The sequence below is a fragment of the Sceloporus occidentalis genome, unplaced genomic scaffold (assembly GCF_023333645.1).
Source record: "Sceloporus occidentalis isolate IW3139 unplaced genomic scaffold, rSceOcc1.0.p SCAF_53, whole genome shotgun sequence".
NCBI lineage: Eukaryota > Metazoa > Chordata > Lepidosauria > Squamata > Phrynosomatidae > Sceloporus > Sceloporus occidentalis.
In genome coordinates, this window is record NW_028317033.1 from 2,381,212 (window position 1) to 2,397,000 (window position 15,789).

Consider the following 15,789-nt stretch of genomic DNA (forward strand, 5'->3'; position numbering starts at 1 on the left):
ATTTGGCCTAGTGACGTTATATGGTTGTTGGAGGTGTTTTACCTCATGTGTTCCTCCCCATGATAAAGCCCTTGTAGTGTAATATCGCAGGATGTGTGGGGTGGTTGGAGCGTACCTATACCGTGGCGTTGCGCTTTTAGGTGTGACGCCGGTTACGGTGGGCTGTGAGTGGCATTGCGGTGGCTGGAGGTGAGCGTGTGATGACGTCTGGGGGTTAGCATGGTTCTGACATATGTGAGGCATGTATCCGGGAGAGGAGACGCGTCCGGGGTCACCGGGCGCTTTCACTGTTAGGCTCTGATGATGGAGTTTATGGGGCAGGGAACGCTGTGGCTTTATTATCCGTGGGGCTTTTGGGGGTATTGCCCTCGCGTGTTGCGAGGCGGTACTCTAGCTCGTGTTTAGGACTATGGCTTCACATACTGCGTGTCACTCGGGCTTTAGCTCGCCGATGTAGTAAAGGATCTGGCCCCTGGCATGTTTTCCCCGGTTAGGGCTGTCCTTGCCAGGCAGGAGGAGGAGGGAGGCCTGCAGTGTCGCACTTACACCGGGGCCTGGAGTTCCGCGCCTGTCCGATGAAAGCAGCCGGCTGTGGAGACGGATGGGGGCAGATGGACATACGACCTTCTCTCAGCTAGAGTGCAGACTGGAGAGGGTGTTATTGACACGGGGTGTCTGGTATATCACACGCACACTCGGTTACACACAACGGGAAAGCAGCTCCCATATAGAGACGACGGGGGGGGGGGCAGACCGGGCAGTCACGTGACACCGAGCTTGGCAGAGACACGGAGTGCCGGCATGGAGCATCTGCTCTCACCCCGGGCACCGTCTGCGCTTTAATTCATAGGCTAGCTGCCCCTCAGCACTTTTGTGTTGTCAATCTGTGAGGTGCATGGAGGGGGTTATTCACAGCCCCACCCCCACCCCGTGCAGGAAATGCGTTCCCCCGAATGCTGCTCCCCGCCAATCACACACCGAGGGCAGCTCTGGTGCTGCAGCTTGCCCCTCAGCTAAGTGCTTTATTTTTGTTTGTGAAGAACGCACCCGGAGGACTTTCCTCCGGATTCTTCTCCAGCGGGGCTGTCAGGACAGTAACATGTTAATAGGAAGTGTGATGGCACCGCGATACGCTCGCCCTGAACGGTTAGATTGGATGTTGACTGGCCGAGAGCAGCCTGGGTTGATGTAGAATTAGTGGGTTGGAACCTCATTCAAACCTCATAGAGTAATGGTGAATAGCGTGTTGTGCTGTGATCGTTGGGAAAGCTCCGGTGCTTGGCCGTGTGTCGTCACATAGACACGTAGATCCTTCCATGTCGTCGTGCTTCTGTTTGCTGAATGACTCTCAATGACTCTTTACAGACGGGTAAATCCCGGGGACTCCCAGGAATATTCTTCTGTATGAAGACACAGGGCTGGCTTCCATCTTTCTGTAATCATTTTAGCACTCGTTTGTTTTTTTTTCTTCAGCTTTAACATTTAGGTTACCCACACGCAGGAAACCTAGAAACATACATTCGGCCCGTTTCTCCTGATGTAAAGACTCAGACCTTAATCGGTCCTCAGTCTTGTCTTAGATTCAGGATAGTGCTATGTCTGTCCCACGCATGTTTAAATTCCCTTACTGTGTTAGTCTCTACCACTTCTGCTGGGAGGCTGTTCTGCAGCATCCATATACTTTAATAAAAGGTGTCGGGATATGTCGTCACATCCCGGCACTCTATTTCTTAAAGGCCTTCAGCACCTTTTAGTTGTGCCAGAGATGGCGGACCTAAGAGAGTCCTGCGGGTAAATACTTCTCTGCCGGCAGGGATAGAGCATCGCTTCCTGACACTCAGACGCAATGGAAATGGTGGATATGGTTAAAAAAACCCTACATTTTCTCTCACTTGCAGTAACATTGCTTTGGAATTGTTCCATAGGATGTATAAACAAACGTAAAAAATAATGTCCAGAAGTACAGTAATATCCCTCGTGTCTGAGGTTTTTTTTTGGTGAGATTAAGGGGGGGGGTTAAAGGAGTAATCTACTAATTTTCTCTCGTAGTAACGTGATCACGAACCTGGAGCCCTGATTACTATCTCCAAGGACGCTCATCGTTGTGCATGAATTGTTAGGCTGGTGCTTCACTCTTCTCAATCCGCGGCGGGCTTATTTTCTAACGCTGCCTTTTTTTTTTTTTTTTTTTTTTAAAGGGTTTCTAGCGACCTTCACAGGGTCCGTGAGGAGTCTATTAATCTCAGACATTATCTCTAAGCTACTACGTGATATTGCTTTGTGTGACCCGGTTACATTGTTTCTGTTGGTGAGGAATTCTTTAAAGGCGAGAGGTGGCTGCCGACAGACCGAGCCGGGCTCCAGAGCATTGGCAGAGACTGAAGTGGAAGCGGGTGACACGGGGGGGGGGGCATCTCGCGCCACCCGGCATCTCGCGCCACCCGGCATCTCACTTGAGGTCTTCAGGTGGTCTGACGAGATCCCCTCTGCGCGTGAACGGGTGGAGCCAGAAGTCAGGATGGCCCGCGATGGCGTTTCTAGAGATCGGGTTCCTTGGGAATTGGTCTGTTTGAAATATGGGGTTGGGGAGGATGAACAGAAATGTAGCTCTGCCGGCCAGGAAGATCCCTCATGTCTTTTAATTGTAAAAGTGGATACTTATGTAAGACTTTTTTGTCTCGCGTTCGCTTGTCTCTTTAACCCAACAAACGCATGAAGTGTTTGTGGCTCGCTGTTCTATTTATAACTGAGATCTGCATTGAATATTTTATGCTCCATGCGTGACCTCAGTGCACATCTAGATTGATGTATTGGATGTTTTAATTTGCTGGGTCGGGTTACTTTGTGTTAACCACTTTGCTTCCATAGCGGCCTGAATCCCCCGTTTTGCGCGATTGATTGGTCGGTGTCGCTTGTTTGTCAGGAAAGACAGTGGAAGTTCAATTGAAAAAAAATATAAATATAAATAAATAAGCAAGAAGTTTTGGAACAAGTGGTCAAAATGTAAAAATGGCACACGGCGAGTAAGGGGTTAACTGTTACCGGGAATTATTCCATTAATGTAGAAAAACTAACGTGCGTTGTGTGTAAATACATGTAGTAATATGCATCGTTGGTGTACCAACTCATAGCCAGATTTAGCCGCAGTAATAGGAGGTGTTGCCACGGAATACACAAGCTTTAGTTGGTATAGTGCCCAGTATTTGGCACCAGTGCCAGGAAAGTTGCCCCATTGAAACAAATTGGAACACTTTCAGAGGGGGGAGCGGCGTATGGAGGGGTTCTAGGGGATATTCTGGGGCCAGTTCAGCTCTTTGCATACATTTTGTCTTATATTTGAGTCTTGTAGTTAGACCTCTATTTGAGGTCCGATTATAAGACAAAGATCCAGATCCCCCACAGCTCTGCAGGCGGCTAAGAGTGCCACATAAGGCATATCTGGGGGCAGAGAGGCAAATAAAAACGAAAAATGCATTTTTCTCAATCATAGTTTTTATTAAATATAAAAAATAGTTAACATGAATTAATATTTACTAGTAAAACTTTTTTCCCATAGGGTAGTCTTATATTCAGGCTTTTTCTTTTTTTCCTCAATTAATATTCAAATTTTGGGGAGTAGTCTTCTAATCAAGCAAATACGGTAATTATTGTATACGGTGCTACGCTTTAAGTCAAGGACTGGTGTTAATCCTTGAGGGCAAAAAAACATTTCTTAAATATTTTCTGTCTCTTAATTTCTAAATGTTTTATTGCTCATTTATTTCCCCAATAATGTTGTTTCTAACACAATATTTCCCCACAGTTTTCCCTCTGTGTATCAGACATTAGGAATAGAAAAGTAAAATGTGCCCCAGAATCTCAAACACTGCCGATATTTTCTCAATGGTGGCGCACTAATGAATAGTCCTAACGTGATAAATTATCTTTTTTAACTCATCTCAGAAAAACTGCTAAATGGTGGTCATTGATGTTTCCGAGGGGCTTCATATAACCCAGAACAGAAGATTCTCGGCTAAAACTGCAAACTCCCGGAATGCCTTCAGCCGCTGTCAGCGCTATGTATAGACCTAAAGCCACAGCCTCATTCCCACCGGGTGAAATGCGGCTTTGTGTAATTACACGTTTCTTGCATTGAAAAGCTTTTATGCATTTTTACTTTGCCCATTTATTTTTTAATAGAAAAAAGTTTTTTATAGATATATATATGTGTGTGTGCTGTAGAATATACTATATAAAACAATGTAACTATGTATATATGTGTGTATGTATATGTGTGTGTATGTATATATGTGTGTGTGTGTTTTCTTGTAATGTGTGCTGGAGAAGCGGCCGCTGTGTAACCCGCCGCAGATCGTTTGCTCAGACCCGTTCTTTGCGCTGTTGCTCGCGCAGCGTGTGCCGGCTGGTAGGAGAAGCGACATCGCTTTGTGGCAGGGAGCTCCGTGTGACGTGGGTCAGGTTGTGAAAGTAAAACGGTGTGGTTCTCCTCGCTCGGCCCCTTTCCTCTGAGCAAAAACTTCCTGGTAATAGACTCATCGCCGGGCTCTGCACAGAAGGGCTGCTCCCTTTCCTCGTTCCCATCATAATACTCGTGAGGTTACCGGCTGCTCGCTGATCATCGCTGTCTGTAATGGGCTGTTTCACGGCGTATCTGTGGGGTTCCTGGCTGGCGGTCGCTTTATTAACATGAATAACAGCAGCTGGGAAGGGACTCTGTGCATAGGGGACCATTGTGCACAGGGGTCCATTGCTTCCCAGTTATCTGTGTGCCCGCAGGGTATGCTGTGTGTTATTTGTACTGATAATCCAGCTCATAAATTCTGTGATTACCCCCTAAAGTCCCAGCTTTCATGGGAGTTGCAGTCTTAACGCCATAATTTGAGGGCCGACCTTGTTTCCTCTGTGTGAGGTACTGCGGTGCGATAATGCCCGGCTCGAGGCAGTAAGGGCCAGAAGTCTTACTCGTTTTAATTACTGTGGGGCCAAGCAAAATGCTGCGTGGCGGCAAAACCTTGCGTTTTATCTGGTAGGGTCTGCGTGTGAACAGTGTTCAAGGTGACTGAATGGCGGACTAGTTCAAGAGATCGGTTACAGACCTGCTGCCTCCCAATACCTGGCTGTCCTTGGCATAGGAACCTGGTGATCACGTGGAATAATTTGTAAATGTTCCATGCCAGAATTGTCTGGTTATCCATTCTTTTCCATTATATACTATTGGCCAAGTTGGTGCATCCTAATACTAATGATTAACCCAGCCCTATTTGTTTTTTTGACTGCTCTGTTTTCACGTTTCTTGGTGTGAGATCTTATCTGCTGATATTTTAGCGTTCTCTCCATTTATTGAAACGACTGCATAGAATAAACAACAAAAAAAAAAATTCTTCAAACCTGGACAGTTTGGTTTAATCTGGCATTTTCCAAACGTATCTTTCGTTACCCACGTGCTAGTCGTTGGTATACTGGATAATGTGTTGAGACGCCTCGGTTATTGGATGTTTGAGCTTTTTTTTTTTTTCCGTTGCTACATTGTATGGCGTTAACGGTGTATGGAGCGGAGCTTTGGACATCACTAAAAGCAGCTACGAGTAGACGTATAAAGGAAATAAACGCGATCGCTCGGTACATTGGGTTCTGGTGAAGCAGAAATCTTGGGATTCTACCATACTTGGCCAAGTGTACATGTTCCCCGATCCCCTGGTTTCAAGCTATATTAATCCGTTAGACTGTGGACTAGCATAAATATCATCATCTGGATTTCTCATGTGGGGGGGTTCATGAAAGCTGTGCAAACATTTAATATCCAAAACTGTGAAATAGGCTACAGTAGCATGGTGATATTAGTTTAGGAACAAGCCACCTAATACTTAGGAGAGACCAATGTGTGGTTTGAGAGACACTCCTCATTCTTCCTTATTTATGTTTTGCAGTGAATGGTAGTATCTAGAAAGGGTATGTCCCTTCAGGAGAGAGGTGCCAATGTCCAGCCGGCTTAATAACAATCCAGGGGGGTCACTGCGACGTTCACAGAGGAACACTGCTGGGACCCAGCCGCAAGAGGACACCGCAGGAGGAAGGTGAGGAGTTCATTCATTCACTGTGGGGCATACCATAAAGTCTCACGCATCATGTGCATGATTCATTTAAAAATAATGCTGCTGGGAAATGCTACGTACGTCATGTTTTGTATTTGAGTCCCTTCACATAGAAGAATAAAATATTGTACGGTAAAAGTGAAGAATGGCGTATTTGGATTTATTGCCCTTCAGACTCTTGTGGATTAACCAATGTCCAAAGTAGTTGGATTTTTGCTTCATGGGTATCTTCTGCATTTCCTTTGATAGATTTAAATGCTGTCTGCCGTAGGATACATATTCCTGTGTCTTGTAAGTCCCAAAAATTGGGGAAAAGGGATGTTAATAATGTATAGTATGTTCTCTGATATCCCAGTGAATTTAATGTCGGTGCAAAGTTGTTATGAGATTTATAAATACAGGCCGGTAGGTTCACTTCATTTTGAAAACAGTATTTTATTCACAAAAGATAAATTGCACAAATATATAAAATGTTTTTATATGTGGACAAAACCATTGGGACAAACCTTAATTATTCAGTTTTAATCCATTGTCGCAAGTGTATAACATCAAGCCCCCCAAAATATGAAAAAAAATGGGTCCTTCTGAAGAGCTTGGTGAATTAATGCGTGGGACTGTACTGTGATGTGACGCCAACTTTGCAATAAATCAGTTCGTGAAATTTCATCCTTGATAGATATTCCACGGTATTATAGGAAAGGGTTTAGGAACAGCAGCAACTCGGAACGCGTGAAGTCACAGCGCGGGGTCACTGAGTGCTGAGGCGCATGGTGTAGAAGTCGCCAACGCTCTGCTGATTCCATAGCTGAATCATTGAAAACTTCCCCTGACATCAATATCAGCACAAAACTGTGCGGCGGGAGCTTCGTGGAATGGGGTTTCTATGGCCGGACAGCCGCACGCAAGCCTCACATCACCGGTACAAAGCCAAGTGTCGGCTCAAGTGATGTAAAGCACACCACTGGACCCTGGAGCAGGGGAAGCGTGTTCTGTGGAGGGACAGATCATGTTTACCTTGCCGTGTGACGCACGAGTCTGGGTTTGGCGAACGTCAGTAGGATGTTACCTGCCTGACTGTTGCGCCAACTGTAAAGTTTGGTGGAGGAGGAATAATGGTTTGGGGCTGTTTTTCAGGGGTTGGCCTCCTTCCATTGAAGGAAATCTTAATGCTTCAGCATCGAACACTTTTGAGATGAGCTGGAACATAGACTGTGAGCCAGGCCTTCTCGCCCAACATCAGTGCCCAACCTCACTAATGCTCTACTGGATGAATGGGCAAAATTCCCACAGAAACTCTCCAAAATCTTGTGGAAAGCCTTCCCAGAAGAGTGGAAGCCGCTATATCTGCAAAGAGGGGACCAACTACATATTAATGTCAATGTATTTAGAATGTGATGTCGTAAAAGTCCCTGTTGGTGAAATGGTCAGGTGTCCCAATACTTTTGTCCATATATTATATAGTATATATTTTTTGTGCAGTATATACCCGAAACATAATTGTGTGTATAAACTGACACACCCTACGTATGTATTATGTTTGAATTGTTGCTGGTAATTGTTCAAGTTTTAGTTGATACTTGTATGCGTTTATAAGCACACTTGGCTTGTGTGAATACTTTCACTCTAAACCCGGTTTGTCTGGGAGAGGCATACATTTCAAGAATTTAGCCTTTAATTACAGTACATTCTGTATTTCTCCCCATTTTCTTTGGGTTCTTTCCTCATAACACTTACAATATGTTGTTTGTTGCTGAACACGTTGAGGTGGTTTACTATAATCGTGTTTCCCAAGTGGTTGTCCTTGGATAGTTGTGAGAATCGCTAAGTATTTATGTTTGACTGCTTGTATTTTGCAAAGAGGCGTCTGTGTTTTCTAGAATGTCCTGATGCAGTTCTTTCTTGGTTTTTCAGCAACAGGTCTCAGTTAGATCAGGCAGAACATAAGACCCCTAACCTTCCCGAGAGCAGAAAATCTCTTTCTAAGACCCCCAAAGTGCAATCTAGCACAGCTTCTGGTCAGCCCAGGGCATACAGCTCTAAAAGGTAACTTTTACTAACCACTCTTTGCATTCTCCCCTACCCATCAGCTGCCTTAATGCATTGCCGGTCCCAAGCCATCGCCCGGTTACCGGAGAAGTTTAGTAGAACGCGATTGCATGTTTGTTTTTAGACACACAAAGCTTCATACAGACTATGCATGCAATTTGTAACATATATTTATATGGAATTGTTATGGAAATGAAAGAACTGCTGGTTCTTCTGCGGTTTATTACTAACCCACTTTCCTAACCTTTTCACACTTGTAACCTGCAGAAAAAACACAAAAAACCATTAACTTGGGAACCGAAAGGATATTGCGGCCGGATTGTAGCTTAAGCTACAAATAAAACCTTAGCGGCATGTTTTTGCCTTTTGTTGTGTATACATGCAGTAATTAAAGGCTTCCATGCCGATCTCCCTCACACCGTTGAAATGGTTTAAGGCCCCGTACACGTGATTTAAACCAAAAAAATGTGAGTTATGTATCTTGAATAGTCAGAGGTTCCATAAGCAAATATAACTATAACTCAGCTTAAAATTACTTAGCAAAAGTGATTTAAAGTCTCCTTTAAGACCATTTCTTTCCTCGCTCTCAAAAATGTTTTATAAATTGCTAAATGCAGTAAGAATATTGAACCTTTCAAACCAGTTTTCTATAGGTAATTGCTTTAAGAACATACATGCCATCAGGTCCCCAGCTTCCACATGGGGGCACGTGTCATAAAGGATTATGACATTGACCGAGACACGAGGGGGGGGGGGGGTACCGTCCTGGGGTATCGTGCAGAGAACGGGGCAGTCACAGTAAATACGGCTTCCTGATTTCATCCAGTGGTGCTTGTCAGGAGATTCTCAGGGCCTTTAACATTATATTTTGCATCTCTGTAGAAGCACCCAAGGGAGGAGGTAAAATTATGTGTTCAGCAAGCAATGGTTGACCCTTTCTCTGCAGGGGAACGGTGTTGGTTTAACGGTCATCAGGATCAGTCATTAGCCGCCTACCTGCCAAAAACTGCTCGAGCGCAATAACTAAGCAGCAAAATGACAGCAATAGAGCTTTACGTGGAGTTCTAGCACCCTTCTAAACGGTTCCATCAGAACCTATACGCACTTCTGTTCTACTCCTTAAAAAGGACCATGATCAGCTTTAAGAATGTATTTTGCTTGAGCAACAGCTTACACAATTTTCTTTTTTTTCTTTTCAGGGGCTGTAGCTCATCTTCTGTTTTAATACCACAGCCAGAAGATTCTGAAGGGATCAGCATCTCAGAGAGTCAGAGACTTAAAAAAGACAATTCACGTGGTGTGAAACGCAGCGCCAGCCCTGATTATAGCCGTGCTAACTCCCCTAGCTCTGTTAAGAAACCCAAAGCACTTCAGCACGCCGAGTCCTCTGCAGGGACGAGGCGACCAAATAACAAACCTAAGAAGAGACCAGTTGGCCAGGAGCAGCCAACACCACTCGCACCATTGCCATCTACAAGCAAAGCCCAAGGCAGGAAGGGTGGAGTCCCCGGCACTTCCCCGCTCCACAAAAGGAAAAAGACAGATAACTCATCTGGTGTGAAAATCACTGAGGCCGTTATATCGACTGGTGCAGAAGACAGGCCTCCTAAACCTAGCAAGCTGGCTTCAAAATCGGCCACCTCAGCCAAAGCTGGGTGTAGCACCATTACCGATTCATCTTCTTCTGCCTCCACTTCTTCTTCCTCTTCCTCCACTGTCGCCTCTGTCTCTTCTGCTTTACCTGCAGGTGCCCGAGTGAAACAAGGAAAGGACCAGAGTAAAGCCAGACGCTCCCGTTCTGCTTCCAGCCCAAGTCCACGTAGAAGCAGCCGGGAGAAGGAACAGGCAAAAGCCAGCAGCTCTTCTAAATTTGACTGGGCGGCTCGATTCAGCCCTAAAGTTAGCCTCCCAAAAACCAAACTTTCCCTACCTGGGTCTTCCAAGGCTGAAACGTCGAAACCTGGGCCCTCAGGATTACAGGCTAAACTAGCAAGTAAGTTGCGTCATGCAAAGCTTTCTAGCTGCCCATGGGTTTTCAGTAAGACTAAATGAGTAAACTTCTGGTGTAGCAGAGATGCAAATTTAATTCTAACTGACCGTACTCGCTCCCTTCGTGAAGAGTCCTTGTCTCCCAAGTATAATGCTCATGCTCTGTCAAGAAGAAACAAAGTAAACAAAATGCAAGTGATGGTTCAGTCCCTTTTTGCTCAATTTCTGTAGACTACAAGTGAATTTTATTGCGTGTAAATTTTTTTATATATATAAATAGGAATAGATTCTATCGCTGTTTCTACTTAAAGACGGTGTGTTTAAATACGCTAATTGTACAGCGCTACGGAATTTGATGGCGCTATATAAAACAATAAATAATACACTCTGTAGTGGCTGTTGGCTCAACTACTTCCATACAATGGGTGTTTGGCTTAGCATCTGCCGCTCAGAACACTTTACTTTGAACTCATGTTGAAGCCCTTTAAACGTTCTTCTAATTGGTCCCTTCAAAATTGTTACCTTGCATTAATTTAAATTGTTTTATTTCTAGTGTGCCAGCCAGATTCCTTCATTTTATTACAGTATGGGGAAATTTAAAATGAATATGTTAAAATTGGCAAATATTGGCCATTACAGGTTTAGTTTTTTCCTAGTGGCGCAAAATAAAAAATCAAATAACATCAAACTTAGAAATGAGAAGAAGAATACAAGAGCCAGCTATTATCGGTTTCGTAATAATCTGATATCGGACATTGATGTACCTCATTTAAGCCGAATTCTGTAGGGCAGTAAACCTGCATTATGTTTTTGTTCACTGACAGTATAATTTGTTTTTGGAGAAATTGGTTTACACATGACTGACTAGTGGAGTTCGGTGGCTTTTGTTTGCAAGCTGTGCCTAGCCATTACGTCTCCTGTCTTCGTGTCACTAGCTTATAAGAATAATGGGAAGCTGAGATCTCTAATGCCATGGAAATATACACTATATGGACAAAGGTATTGGGACGCGCCTCTTAATGGTGCTTCAAGCAGATCCATTGCCACAAGTGTATAAAATGAAGCACCTAGGCAGGCTGCATTTACAAACATTTGTGAAAAAAATGGGGATTCGGGCATGGGACTGTGATGGGATGCCACCTGTGCTATAAATCCGTTTGTGAAATCTCATCCTTGTAAGTGGTATTTTTGGAAAGGGGAAGCATTAAGGAACAGCAACAACTCAGCCACGAAGAGAGAGACCACGTAAAGCTGATTCCATAGCTGAAAGAGTTCGGCAAAATCTGTGCGGCAGGAGCTTCATGGAATGGGTGTCTATGGCCGTGCAGCGGCATGCAAGCCTCACGTCACCAAGCACAATGCCAAGCGTCGGATCGAGTGATGTAAAGTGTTTTGTGGAAGACATGGTTGGATGAGCTTGGTGTGGAACTTGACTGGCCTGCGTAGAGACCTAACCTCAACCCCATTTGGGATGGAATGGAAATTGCAAGCCAGAGCTTCTCGCTGTGGAAAACCTTCCCAGAAGAGTGGAAGCTGTTCTAGCTGCGAAGGGGGGACCAACTATACGTATTTGTATTTAGAATGCAATGTCGTGAAAGTACCTGCTTGTGTAACGGTCGTGTCCCAATGCTTTTGTCCATATACTTTATATGTGCATGTATAATTATCTCAAATGGCAGGTGAGTCTTTGTCCTTTTGACTTCCATTTAATTATTTTTTCCAGTTATTAACTTGTGTACCCAGAGATTTCTGTAACGAAGTGAAACTTATGATATATATACTCAGTATACTGAAAATTCTCAAACTGGAACAATGTCTTAAGTGGAGTTCTTCCAGGGGTCCGTCATTGTCCTGTTTTTTGGTTCATTTATTACTCGTCTTCCATATTGCACCGAGAGCTACGTCTCCTCAGTGTTTGGTGACATCCTTCTCTGTAGGCAAGGCAAGTGGCAAACCAAGTTTAATACAGACCAATGTAAAGTTGTTTTTTTTTATGGGGAAAATAACATTGCGTTGTATACTTTAAATGTTATCTCCCTGAAAAAAAACTAAGGAGAAGGATTTAGGAATAATTGTTGACGATAGATGACGCACCAGTGCACAATGCCAGTCAGCAGCAGCAAAGGCCATCAGGATATTGGCATACATAAAACGGGGTATTGAGTCACGGGAGGAGGCTATCATCCTGCCTCTTTATAAGTCAATGGTAAGTCCTTCCCTTGAATATGTGGTGCGATTCTGGGCACCGGTCCACAAAAAAAGTTAGAAAAACATCATCTTAGAGGGGATATTATACCTTTGTATAGATATATGCAGGGCCAATATAAAGAGACGGTGACCTGTTCTTGGCAAAATCAGAAAAATAGCTTAATTTAAATATAAAAAGTCCTCGTTTAAATATTATGAATTATCACAACCAAAAATCCCATAATGTATTGTTTACATTTGTTTTTGAGGTATAGCAAAAACCATTTGTCAATTTAGCTGCCGGATGTAGTAGTCCCACATTAAGGTACAGGCGTGTAAATAACATGTACGTTTATTATGATGGTGAGCAGAATAGGCAACATCATTGCTGAAATACACCAAAGCAGGTAGCGTGGGATAATGAACCCTTACGGTCAATGGCGATATATAACCTCAAATAGCTTGATTCACGGTTTAAAGTAAGAAAGAAAGAGAGAACAAAACCGAAACCCTGAGACTGAGACAAAAAGAATAAATTACAATGAAGTCTGATGTGCTTACATATACCGTTCACCTATATATCTACCACTTCTCGAAGCCTTCCTCAACCTGTAGACCTCTACCTAGTGCGCGTTTCTAACACCGTTCCAAAAATTGATTTGCTTTTAAAATCGCGATCCCTGTCGTTTCCGTGCTGATTGTTTGCGAGCCGCATAAGAGAAAATAGAAGGTGTCCGGGCGATTGCATTTGTTTGATCGGTGTCGTATCCGGTAGCCGCTGCGATATACTTCTGTGATGAGGAAGTGTTCCGTATACGGGGTTTTGCTTTTCATGTTAAGAAGCTTTCTGTGTTGCAATAATATTCTCTAGTACTTGGAATTTCCAAGATGTTTATCTAGTCATTACTAAGAAAAACAGTTCAACTTCAAAAACAATATACACTGGTTTGTTTTCTTCTTCACTCTTGGAATTTTTTTTTTTTTTTGTGTGCATCTGACGGGGTTTTTCTGATGAATACATACATGGTACATAACATTGCTTTTTATTCCGAATAACGTATCCACGGAACACAGTTTGCTTCTTTTTCTAGTTTACATCCAAAATAACGAAGCCGTTTCTTCTTTATAGAAATGGTTTTAACACTAATTCTCAGTTTTCCATTTTGTTCCAGATTTAAGGAAATCCACGAAAAAGCGCAGCGAGTCTCCACCTGCTGAGCTCCCCAGCCTGCGGCGGAGCACACGCCAAAAGACCACGGGCTCCTGCGCTAGTACCAGGTACGGCCGCGGTATTGTTGGGTGCTGAAGAATTTATTATGTCTTGTCTGTATAGTCATACTGTGCGAAAACATTCCAATCCCAATATTTAGTTTTATTTATATATATTTTTTTTATTTATTTATTTTAGATTTTTATTTAACTGCATGTTATTTAATACAGCTTTCCATGGTGGCCATGCACTAAAGCGCTGTTTTTTTAATTGTTTTTTTCCCCCCCCCGTTCATAGTCGGCGAGGCTCTGGCCTGGGCAAGCGAGCAGCAGCTGAAGCTCGCCGACAAGAGAAAATGGCCGATCCCGATAACCAAGAGGGTGCAAATTCTTCTGCTGCTCGCACGGATGAGACTGCTCAGGGAGCAGCAGGTAAATTCTGAATACTGTCAGGCGCTTTCATGATCCGTCGATCTCCTTGTAGGTGAATCAAAGGCTGCTTTTGTGTTGGTGTTGAAGCTGGACTACAGCATACACAGCAGTGGCACGCAGCTTTTAGCAATGAAGATATATGGTTACACTTTTTTTTTTTTCCCACTGGAAAATGCAAAAAAAAAATCTTTTTATATTAAGTGTTTAAACCCCTTTAAGTTATGAAGGATGACATGTAGCTAAAAGTAACCCTTCCTCAAAGCTTAAAAAAAATGTTAAGTAACGAAAACTTGGTGACCCATTATGGGCTCGATCCTTGTCTTGTGTCAGTTTGCTCTGCTGTTTATGAGCCGTGAACACATTACATTATGGACTGACTGGCCTAGGAATAACCCCTGCGATTGTTAAAATGCATACTTTTATAGGGTGTCTAATGTAATTATAATACTAAGAGCCATTTCGCATGCAGAACTGATCTAAAACGCTCCCTTTGCCTTTCAGCTTCTAGCTCCGTGGCAGGAGCTGTGGGGATGACCACGTCGGGAGAAAGCGAGAGCGATGACTCTGAAATGGGACGTCTTCAAGGTAACAGTACGTGTGCTGTATAAATGTTTTTTGTTTAATTCATTAAATATGTATCTTCTTCACTGACACTATTTAACTGGGGGAAAAGTTCTTGGCGTAAAAACATTAACACCAAAAACCAGCAGGGCTAGCAAAACATACATGTGTATTCTGCCTATAGGAAAAGCCTTAAACTGTAAAAAAGCGAAACCCTAAGCATTATTATTGCTTATAGTTATGGCAACAATCGGATACCCCTAGTGTTAGAAATAGCTTACTTCCGTCACTGGAGTTTTTTTTTTTTTAGGTTTCTGTTCAATATGAGACATTTTTCCCATGTTCAAAACATTTTCTCAGTTCAATTTTTTTTGTCCTTTTTAAATACAGATTAATCTGAACACTTTTTTTGGCAGAGGGTAGACCTGTTAAAAGGGTCCTAAATTAGATGCTACAAGGATAAACTGATCTTTCTTGCTACTTTTGTTATGAAGCCAATATAGCTTTACAAGGTAGAGATATGTGTGTGTGTATATATATATATATATATATATATATATATATATCTCTCTCATGAGTTGTTCTTTTTTTTTTTTACCGCAAAGCAAAAAACTGTTTTGTGTTATAAAACGGATTCTATAAAGCCACGCTTCAGCTTGTGTGTTGAATTGAACATTCTCTGACACTTTTTAGTTGCCTTCCCAGTGGCAATAAATGAATATTCTTTTTCTCAGTTTATATAAAGGTTTTTTTGTGGATTGCAGAACAGATGGTATTTTACTGTAGCAAACCCTGTTCTGCTTGAGTCATCTTCGCGTTAGTTCTGCATGCTGTTTCTGGGAAATAGATTTCACCTTGCTCAATACACTTTAATTGCTCCATAAACTGATCTGTAAGTTGGCCTTTAAATCCCTATCAGTCTTTGGTCGGGTCCTATAGCGATGAAAGTTTTATGTCTATCCCATGCCTGTTTAAATTCCTTCACTGTATTGGCCTCCACCACTTCTGTTAAGAGACTGTTCCATTAATCTACTACCCTCTGAGTAAAGTAGAACTTCCTTACGTTACATCCAAGCCTCTGACTCTAGTTTTAGACCGTGACCACTTGTTTGAACATTGCTCATTCTTTCAAATAAGCTTTCCTCCTGTACCTTGTTAAATCCCTTTAAGTTTTTAAATGTTTCTATTGCATTCCCCTTCTCTTTCCTCCAAGCCATACATATCAAGATCCTTCAACCTTTCCTGATCATTTCTGGTTGCAAACCGCTTACCT

General features: G+C 43.0%; 1 protein-coding gene across 9 annotated transcripts in view; it reads left to right on the forward strand.

Annotated features, from left to right (window-relative positions):
* Positions 1–5,976: 5,976 nt before the first annotated feature.
* The window catches only part of LOC149288198 (E3 ubiquitin-protein ligase TRIP12), a 34,137-nt gene continuing 24,324 nt past the window's right edge, over positions 5,977–15,789 (forward strand). For 3 of the 9 annotated variants that reach the window (XM_089492093.1, XM_089492094.1, XM_089492095.1), the window contains exons 1-6: positions 5,977–6,074; positions 8,010–8,135; positions 9,338–10,131; positions 13,487–13,592; positions 13,822–13,955; positions 14,457–14,540. In XM_089492093.1, the coding sequence (XP_089348219.1) occupies positions 5,977–6,074; positions 8,010–8,135; positions 9,338–10,131; positions 13,487–13,592; positions 13,822–13,955; positions 14,457–14,540 (1,342 nt within the window). The remainder of the gene's footprint in view (positions 6,075–8,009; positions 8,136–9,337; positions 10,132–13,486; positions 13,593–13,821; positions 13,956–14,456; positions 14,541–15,789) is intronic. The other 6 variants (XM_089492098.1, XM_089492099.1, XM_089492100.1 and 3 more) reach the window with 4 other exon arrangements.